The sequence below is a fragment of the Chanodichthys erythropterus genome, chromosome 16, assembly GCF_024489055.1.
Source record: "Chanodichthys erythropterus isolate Z2021 chromosome 16, ASM2448905v1, whole genome shotgun sequence".
In the NCBI taxonomy this organism is placed as follows: domain Eukaryota; kingdom Metazoa; phylum Chordata; class Actinopteri; order Cypriniformes; family Xenocyprididae; genus Chanodichthys; species Chanodichthys erythropterus.
In genome coordinates, this window is record NC_090236.1 from 4,762,269 (window position 1) to 4,772,827 (window position 10,559).

Below are 10,559 nucleotides of genomic sequence, written 5' to 3' on the forward strand. Positions count from 1 at the left end.
CAAGAGATTTCCACTGTCAACTGGAGAATCTTCCTACAGAAACTCTGCAGATCAACAGGGTGTGTAAAAGGAGAGATTGTCTGATCGTTTTTTTTTGTTTTGTTTTTTCAGTGTCTACTAATTGTGAAGCTGAGTTTAATTACTTGAAAAACCAACTTGTTGCTGAGAAAATGTATTTTATTAAGAAGTAATGTTTTAGTTAAAGATATAGTTCACCCAAAAATTAACATTTTGTCATCTTTTACTCACCCTCAAGTTGTTCCAAACCTATATGAGTTTCTGCTAAAAAATGTGGGTATCCAAACACTCCCATGGAAGTCAGTTGAAGACCAGCAACTGTTTGGTTAGTCTTCCAAATATCATAATTTCTGTTCAGCAGAAGAAAGAAACTCATACAGGTTTGGAACAACTTGAGGGTGAGTAATGATGATAGGACTTCTTTTTAGGTGAACTAACCCTTGATTAAAACAAGTCATGGGGGAGTGTTGACAATTTTCTGGGTTGCTGAATGTTCTCTGTGTGTCTGCGGTCAACAATTTGAATGCACACCATCCAGCAAATCAGAATATTCAGAAAGACCATGTAATTATTATGCATGTTAAATGTCTGGAGTACTGTAAAAAAAAAAAAAAAATCCATAGTTTTTACAAAAATATTTTGGCAGCTGTGGTTGCTAGAATAATTTTGTAAAAAAAATACAGCAAAATGTACATACATTTACAGAACAAACTGTACATTGTAAAACTGTAATTTACAAACAAGAGTATTTAAATTTAAACCAGTAAATTTAACAACACACACTGCTACTAAAACCTGTTTTGTACCTTTAACATATACTGACAACCACAACAGTAATGCAGGTAGTAAAAGAGAAAGCCACATGAAGAATCAAAGTTCATCACAAGTAGCTTTTCCACAAGCTGAATATTCACACAAACACAAAATACCATCATGGTAATATACAACACTTAAATAACGCAATGATTATTCATTAAAAGGAAGATGTAACATACAAACCTATACATAATTGATAACAAAAACTATTAAGAAAAAAGATTATTTAAACAAAATAATTTCAAAAGTGGAGAGTCACACACGGAATTCTGGGAATATTAGTTTAGTTTTCAACTATTAATTATACATTGATTTGTTCTTTTTTACATCTAAAAACTTTATATAGAACAGGAACTTACTGTTAACCTATGAACAGTTTTTAATAGGGTTTTTAAAATATTTTACAGTTAAAATTACACATTGTTTTACAGCATGTCATTGTACTATATTATTTATTTACACTATATATATATATTATAATATTTACACTTTTTCTTTTTATAGCTCTCATGCCTCGTCAGTGGATGAATTGTTCCTTCTGGATGTCCTGCAGTCTGTGTCTGGTCTAAAGAAAGTCCATATGCAGACAGATAGATGGACTGTCAGATGGAATCCCATAATCCTCTCCCTTGTCCAGGCCTTTCCCAGTCTGAACGAACTCAGGTAACAGAAAGATCTCCTCTTTAAAGTATGTATTTGAATGTGTTTATTTTTAAGTTGTTTTCAGAAACACATGCATGTAGCTAAATGTTTTTTTTTTTTTTCATTCCAGGATAAATGCAACAGTTTCATTTAATCCATTGAAGATTATACAGTCCCTGAGGGAGTCACTGACACGGACAGGTTGGACCCTGACTGTGTAAGTATGCATAAAATATATATTGTTTTATTTTTATGTTGCCTTTTTCTTAGCATGTACTAATGTAGTAGCTGATATTACTAAACTGCAAAATGTAAGCCTTAAAACAAAATTGTTCATTGTTTTCTCAATTAGCTGGAGGAAGTCAGTGCTGATTGAACGTGACAGGAAGAGTTTCAGAGTTTCACAGTTGAGGACAATAAAGACCGAAAATATTGAGAGCAAAAGTAAGCAAATATTGTACAACACCGAATTTTATAAAAGTGCTTTAAGTGATGTTCTGTGGAACGGCTTGCCTGAAATATCGCTCTTGTCTCTGTAACAGTGCTATACTCCTTTAACTAAAAAAATGGCTGCTTGCCATGGTCAGATTCTTTGTTTAGCCAATCAAAAGACTTGACTTCACTTTGTTTACTTTTTTGCTACCATTTATATTGACAACTATACCAAAAATATAATAAAACTGTGTGTAAAGCTGAGTTCACTGTCTAGGTTTATTTGACATTTTAATCAAGTGTGAAATTGAGATGACGGCTCCTATTGTTAAGCTTCACTTTCAACATGAAAGTTAAAAATATTTTAGAAAATATTCATTTTAAACCAACATTTAAACTTGTTTATATTTTAAGTTCTTGTTTTCTTAAAAAAAAAAAAAAAAAAAAAAAAGAGAGAGAACTAAATTATGTAATGACCCTTAAACTTGTGTGAGAATCTTTAAAATGTGTAGAACACCTACCCCCAGTTTCACAGACAAGGCTAGTCCCAGACTAAGATGCATGTTTGAGCTGTTTTAACTGAAAGTAACTTGCACTGACATATCGTATAATATATTACTGTCATTGTTTTGTCTCAAGATAAAAACCAGTAATATTTTTTTTTATAAGGCATGTTTATAAAAGCTACTTAAATGTCCTAATTGAACTAAGGCCTAATCCTGGCTTAATCTAAGCTCTATCTGTGAAACCGAGCCCAAATCACTTATAACATCTTAAACGTGTATATATATATATATATATATATATATAATTTTTTTTTTTTTTTTACATTGTCAAAGGTCTCTTTAACTCACAAGCGAATTCATGTTTTGTGAGTCATTAAAGGAAGACAGAATTTTCTTTTTTGGGTCAACTACAAACCCGATTCCAAAAAGTTGGGACACTGTACAAATTTTGAATAAAATCAGAATGCAATGATGTGGAAGTTTCAATATTTTATTCAGAATACAACATAGATGACATATCAAATGTTTAAACTGAGAAAATGTATCATTTTAAGGGAAAAATAAGTTTTAAATTTCATGGCATCAACAAAAATCTCAAAAAAGTTGGGACAAGGCCATGTTTACCACTGTGTGGCATCCCCTCTTCTTTTTATAACAGTCTGCAAACGTCTGGGGACTGAGGAGACAAGTTGCTCAAGTTTAGGAATAGGAATGTTGTCCCATTCTTGTCCAATACAGGCTTCTAGTTGCTCAACTGTCTTAGGTCTTCTTTGTCGCATCTTCCTCTTTATGATGTGCCAAATGTTTTCTAAGGGTGAAAGATCTGGACTGCAGGCTGGCCATTTCAGTAGCCAGATCCTTCCTCTATGCAGCCATGATGTTGTAATTGATGCAGTGTGTGGTCTGGCATTGTCATGTTGGAAAATGCAAGGTCTTCCCTGAAAGAGACGACGTCTGGATGGGAGCATATGTTGTTATAGAACTTGGATACACCTTTCAGCATTGATGGTGCCTTTCCAGATGTGGAAGCTGCCCATGCCACACGCACTCATGCAACCCCATACCATCAGAGATGCAGGCTTCTGAACTGAGCGCTGATAACAACTTGGGTTGTCCTTGTCCTCTTTAGTCCGGATGACATAGTGTCCCAGTTTTCCAAAAAGAACTTCAAATTTTGATTCGTCTGACCACAGAACAGTTTTCCACTTTTCCACAGTCCATTTTAAATGAGCCTTGGCCCAGAGAAAATGCCTGCGCTTCTGGATCATGTTTAGATATGGCTTCTTTTTTGACCTATAGAGTTTTAGCCGGCAACGGTGAATGGCACGGTGGATTGTGTTCACCAACAATGTTTTCTGGAAGTATTCCTGAGCCCATGTTGTGATTTCCATTACAGTAGCATTCCTGTATGTAATGCAGTGCCGTCTAAGGGCCCGAAGATCACGGGCATCCAGTATGGTTTTCCGGCCTTGACCCTTACGCACAGAGATTGCTCCAGATTCTCTGAATCTTTGGATGATATTATGCACTGTAAATGATGATAACTTCAAACTCTTTGCAATTTTTCTCTGAGAAACTCCTTTCTGATATTGCTCCACTATTTTCGCCGCAGCATTGGGGGAATTGGTGATCCTCTGACCATCTTGACTTCTGAGAGACACTGCACTCTGAGAGGCTCTTTTTATACCCAATCATGTTGCCAATTGACTTAATAATTTGCAAATTGGTCCTCCAGCTGTTCCTTATATGTACATTTAACTTTTCCGGCCTCTTATTGCTACCTGTCCCAACTCTTTTGGAATGTGTAGCTCTCATGAAATCCAAAATGAGCCAATATTTGGCATGACATTTCAAAATGTCTCACTTTCAACATTTGATATGTTTGTTATCTATATTCTATAAATAAAATATAAGTTTATGAGATTTGTAAATTATTGCATTCCTTTTTTATTCACAATTTGTACAATGTCCCAACTTTTTTGGAATCGGGTTTGTATTCTTTTTGCTGATAAAATTATCAGCAAAATGTGAAGATCACATCATTATCTGTATTAAATTGTAGGCCTATTAAGTGCAATCACATTCCTTGTCAATATACTTTTATTGTGATGAGTACTAAACAAAAAAAGACAACACAATACAAAAGTTGTAAACCTAAATCCAGTCATTTCTCTCAGGTGGCAGATTGTGTTCTGTGCTCTGTGTTTTCCCTGTCCTGTTTATTTTGCGATGACTTTCTGCATGATCCCTTACTTATTTTACTTACCAAAGCCAATTTTTTATCTGATTTGGTGCTTAGCAAGTGTTGATTTTGCTTTTTAATTTTGCTTTCAGTATTATTATATACTTTTTCAGTTTTATATTACATGGCTTGGTTTTCAGCAAGAGAGTTTAAAACTCTTGTTTGCTTAAACACTTTAAGCAAACTTTATGGTTATATAAATATAAACTCATATAAGATGAGTGTTTTCTCATCTTTATTCGCCTCTCTTTAGTGCAGTAATTTTCCAGACAGTGTCCGTCAATTTAATTTCTTATAAATGTTTAAATAACTGATAATTGCTAGTCTACTGATAATGCATTTGTGTCTTACTCTTCATTAGGAGCTGAATCATTTTCAGGACAATCAGTGAGTAGCAACTGTCATATATTCTTTCTTTCTTACTCACAATCAGAATAAGAGCATCATTCTTTTCTTCAGTCCTCAGATGATGCAGAAGTGTTCACACCTGACCATGTTCAGGAAGATGATGAGGACAAACACAAAAATTCATACAGGTATTGAACAATTATGTTTAGTGGAAACTGTAAGAAGATACGGGTGTTCAATTTCTGATCTTTATTATTTATTATTTCTGATTGCTTTATTATGATCCGTAAATTAACACTTCTCATATCCAGCATTTGTTCACTTTTGCATATATTCCTGTCTGATTGTTCTATTTGATTGTTTTTGCCTGTGTATTGTTTTTTGAATCCTTTTGCTTCAGTATTCTGGATTTCTTGCCTGGGAAATTTCTGCTTTGGATTTGTTTGCAAGAATTTTTCTAAAATCCTGATTTACAAATCCCAAATCTGTTTACTTGAATGATCTATTATCACATATAAAAAGATGCAAGCCATTATGATATAATAAAATGAAAATGTTCTGTCCTCCAGGTTTGTGTGTCCACATGCTGGTCATTTTCAGTGCACCCTGACCAACATTGTGTTTGTGATGGAGGGTGAAGGAGAGGTGCGGTATAAAACTGTCTCATGGGATCCTCGTCTGTTAGATGGTTTGGGTCAGATGAAGTCTGCAGGGCCCTTGTACAACATTGACTGCTTTCATGGTTCAATCTCAAGACTGCACCTTCCACACTGTGAAATCTCTGGTATGTTTATTGTATGTATGGATAATTCTCACAATTTGAGGGTTTAAATAATCAGCTTTGTTGGAAAGTCATCTGTATAATAATAAGAAGAACATATAATAATAAAATACAATAATCTATCATTCTTATGTGTTTTACAGAGGAAAACAAGGACGGTTTGGCTGTTGCACATTTAACTGGCGGTAATATAGCAATAATGCAGCCTCTCCAAGTGACTGAAACTCATGTGATGATTGACATCAGAGATCTCTCCATCTTTGGGCTCATAAAAAGGATGATCTTTCCTCCTTCCCCTGTTGCTGCCCAAGTGCTCGTCTTTCTGCGTCCGATAACTTTGAGACAGAGAGAAAACATACTGGATGTCCATTTGCTACCGTTGAATGTTCCACTGTCAGAGGTATCATTACTTTTTGTTCAAATGAAAGCAAATGATTGCATAAAACTAATAAAAACTGTATTTCTGTGAAAATGTGTCTTGTTTTACACTCTGATCTATATCAAATTTCCCTACTGAGAGATGCACATTATTCAGATACAATGCTTTTGAACATATAAAATACATACATGAGATGACTGCAGTGTAAATCTCTTAAAGGGTTAGTTCACCCCAAAATGAAAATTCTCTCATTAATTACTCATGTCGTTTCAAACCCGCAAGGCTTTCGTTCATCTTCGGAACACAAATGAAGATCTTTTTGATGACAGAATGCTGTCAGATTTCCTTCCATAGACTGCTTTTGCAACAAACACTTTGGTGCTTCAAAAAGTTCATGAAGAGATCGGAAAACAAATCCATATGAATTAAGCGGTTTCATCCAAATCTCTTCCGGAAGCTCAAATGTGCTGCGCAACACACGAGAATGAACCTCATTGGTTATGCAGCAACTTTGAGTTTCCGGAAGAGGTTTGTTCTTGTGTGTCTTTCAGGTTAGGTTGAGCTTCTGCTTATGTTTGCTGATCAATGTTTACATGCAAGTAAAAGCCTAAATTAAATTTGTGTTCCGAAGATTAACAAAGTCTTTTTATTTTGGGGTGAACTAACCCTTTAAGTGAGAGGACACTAAACTATTTAGTCATTTCGTGAGGATGCTTTTCTCAAGATATTGGAAGGAACCATTTTTCTGTTACCTCTGGCTTTTATATCTAAAAATTCACAGCCTTTTCATCACTAAAGGTCAAGGACCAGCACACAGAGAATACCCACATTAAAACCAGTTCAAAGTGTTCTCTTACTCCGGCAACAGAATACAGTCTGTGTTGTCAACCAGAGGAATCTACAGTGCAGCCGGAGGTAACATCATGTTAGATTTCTAATTAATATCACTAAATGTTTCTTGATTTCTAGTTGTTTTAAGCATATTTTGCATCATGAGAAATTTGTGTAGTAGATTAACACTGTAGTTTTCTGCGATTTTAGTTATAATCTCTCACCCTCATATTGCTTTTCTTTTTTCAGACTGAGATGTTTGAGTGTCATTTTGGTCCAAACTATCATCCCACATTTGAAGTGTTTGTGAATGTCAACATTGAGGAGGTCAAGCTGAGTCTTTTAGATAAAACTGAAGGAAAGGAAGTGTGGCTTCCACGACGAATCCCTCTCACAGGTAACGAATGACATGAGTGACAGATGTTGCTAGTATTGTAGCTCTTTTTAACACATTGTAACACTCGTCGCAAAATTAAAATTATATGAAAGATTGAATTCAATGTTACTTGCCGTTTCTTTGTCATTATATGTGAAATTTACTAGCAATTACTTATAAAATTGTTTCTTAGCTTTTTCCAAGTAAATCCTACTCCAAAATGTTTGTGTAATCAACATGCTTAATAAAAAAAAATAATTTGACTCTTACTAGGTGATCATTATAGATTTAACCAATGTTAATATGTTATCTAACCAATTATACTAAATTCAATATGATCAGTAAAGTATTTATTGGTGTATACAGGGTTCCTACGCGGTTTGGAAAAGTATGGAAAAGTATGGAATTTGATTTGAGTTTTTTCCAGGTCTGGAAAAGTATGGAAAAAAGAAATCAGAGTATGGAAAAATATTTGTGTTTCCAGACTATTGCCTCTATTCAGTTTTCTAATTTATTATACCTGCAAACTAGTCACTTTGTGGCGAAATTAGCAGTTTTGAATCAAAATACATCATTTATGTGAATCGTTTACATCCGAAGAGTTATTTTTTCGGGGTGAGTGACTGTGTGACACAAGATTCTCATAAGAATTGCAAATGGGGTTACTATTTTTCCATAGACTGGAGTTAGTCACGATCTGTGTCTGTGCTCTGTGGCGTGACAGATCGCTGTAGCGCTCGTGAACCAGCCATCTCTTTGACTTTACTAGTTACAACACAAAATGATTGAACATCTGAAGGTATGTTGAAAGATACAGTACAACTTACCAAAATCTGTCATGTCACATGCAATCGATTAATCAGCGTTTCAACCGCAGAAAGGCGTCAATAAAACAGCTTGTAAAAATGTCACATTTAGCCTACCTCAGAAAAGCCTTACAATGTCCAATAACTCATCATTTAGCTACAAAAATGAACTTTGAGAGGAGCATTTTGCTAAATATATGCTCTATAGGCTATTACATATTCATTGTATTTGTACTTAACATGTGCTTCTATATTGAATACATAAATCTGTTTTATGACAGTCACCATTCAAATGTTTAGGCCTACATAAAAAGAGTAGAAAAATAATTGTCACTTTTATTATAACGTTATAATAAAAACTTCCTTATGTGTAAGTTAGCCTATATGTAAGTAACTTACGATCAATTTAACCTAATATTATAATGACGTACCAGCTGTGGTTCCCTGTATTGTTTACAGCATTAGTTGAGAGATTTTTTTCTTTGAGGAAATTTGCCATGTACTGTACCTGATAGGCCCAAATTAATCAATACTGAATCAAAGGTAATCAAATCAAAATCAAATCGCAAGCTTCTGAATCAAAATCGCATTCGATTGTGAAATTTGTCAATGCTCAGCCCCGGTGCCAAAATGTTTTATTTTTTATTTTTTACTTGAAGCAAATGTTGTTTTTTCCATTTATTTTCTTTTCAGAGTGCACCAGAATGCTTCCTTTACATGTTAAAATCACAAAAATATTCTCCTGGGGGAGGATGCCCCCAGACCCCCTACAACTATCTACTTTCTACATGTCAACTTTTTCACCTCTCTTCACTTTGAAAATATGTTTATAGAGTTACGAATTTCTAAAATATTACGGAAACTGCTTGTGCTACTCATACTCGTAGGCTACTCTATAAAAATACTTTGATACATATAATATATATACATATAATGTTTCATATATTATATGTATATATGATATATGATATATGATAATATATGTTACATATAATGTCGAGAACAGAGCAGATGGATAAATCACAGAAGGATCTCTATAAAGGAAATGTATCGAATTAATAGACAAATTAAATATTCACGCCTATGTAGCGAGTGGTATGGCCGGAAAGGGAAACAAACTAAGTCATGCCAACTTGTTAAACGGAATATATTAGTACTTGTAGATTTTATCCCCAACAAAAGTTACACAGGTACGTGGTTTTTAAGAAGAGAAGGGCCTAGACATGAATACTAAATACAAAACTTTATTTCAACAATCAAACACTAATTTAAAAATCACTAAAAGACTGTAGGACCCGGACTACAAACATGAAGCAGTGACATTTCCTCTCTCAAGATCCATTAATCAGTTCATGTGAGTACAGTGGTTCAATATTAATATTATAAAGCGGCGAGAATATTTTTGGTGCGCCAAAAAACATAGAAAAGGAGACCGAAAAATCGTTTGGAAGGAGGTCTGGAAATTTGAGTATGGAAAAGTATGGAATTTTTAAATGGAAAATGTGTAGGAACCCTGTGTATAATACTTAGTTAACTGTTATTGTTTATATAGTAAAGTTGCCTTTATGCAAATTTTTCAGTGATCAAATGTCATTATTTCCTAGCATCAGATAAAGATTCAGACCCTCCTGCTCACAAAAGACTCACAGGTATGAACTCAAAGATGTGTTTCATTGGTTGTTTATTCTTTCTATTTATCCATCACACACAATCCTTTCTGGAAAGTAATGTCTGTCTGTGTTTGTTTGTTTCAATCAGAATCTGTTTTTGTGAAAAAACACAGAGATAAACTTATTAAAAGAGTTTCATCAGTGATGGCGATTGCTGATGGTCTGAGGACTAATGACATGATTCCAGATGAAATGTACAGTAAAGTTCGTGCTGCAAAAACACGACAGGAGAAAACAAGACTCTTGTTGGATGCTCTTGACTCAGGAGGTGCTTCTGTAAAAACAGAATTCTACAGACTACTGAAGGACGAAGAACCTTATCTAGTAGATGAACTGGAGTCTGGACACAGTGGACTGCAGTAATGCTGAGAGAACAGGAACTTCAGTCATTTTGAGACATACTGTAAACGCCAGCTCCAGCATTAATATACTTAGAGAAATCCAGATGTTTATTTTCTCACGTTAGAACAAGATTTACAAATGATATTTCTGGCATGAAACTCCACAAGTTTGTGTAAAACCTTATGATCATGTTCTATAGCATAATTTAAGACAGATCAAGTGAGCATCTTTTGTTTTGGTGGAAGCAAGAACATCTGACCATCTGTACAATGTCAAAAATTAATTTTAATTGACTATTTAATATAACTGTGAAAAGCAGAATCTAAAATATTTCTTCATTCATGTTACACATTTTAACATATTTTCTTTG

At 34.3% G+C, this 10,559-nt stretch overlaps 1 protein-coding gene across 1 annotated transcript; it reads left to right on the forward strand.

The window, feature by feature from the left end:
• Nucleotides 1–289: 289 nt before the first annotated feature.
• si:ch211-195h23.3 (uncharacterized protein LOC100170660 homolog) lies at nucleotides 290–10,210 on the forward strand. The gene is made up of 12 exons (XM_067363159.1): nucleotides 290–416; nucleotides 1,356–1,497; nucleotides 1,607–1,693; nucleotides 1,829–1,920; nucleotides 5,018–5,043; nucleotides 5,116–5,192; nucleotides 5,574–5,788; nucleotides 5,929–6,185; nucleotides 6,963–7,079; nucleotides 7,245–7,392; nucleotides 9,782–9,826; nucleotides 9,936–10,210. The coding sequence occupies exons 1-12, from the start codon at nucleotides 290–292 to the stop codon at nucleotides 10,208–10,210; spliced, it is 1,608 nt and encodes a 535-aa protein (XP_067219260.1).
• The last annotated feature ends 349 nt before the right edge of the window (nucleotides 10,211–10,559 follow it).

Coding starts and splice junctions, on each gene's coding strand:
- si:ch211-195h23.3 (XM_067363159.1), top strand. CDS start 290: ATGTGGGTATCCAAACACTCCCATGGAAGTCAGTTGAAGACCAGCAAC. Junction 5,044..5,115: donor AATCATTTTCAGGACAATCA/GTGAGTAGCAAC, acceptor TCTTTTCTTCAG/TCCTCAGATGATGCAGAAGT. Junction 7,393..9,781: donor ACGACGAATCCCTCTCACAG/GTAACGAATGAC, acceptor ATTATTTCCTAG/CATCAGATAAAGATTCAGAC.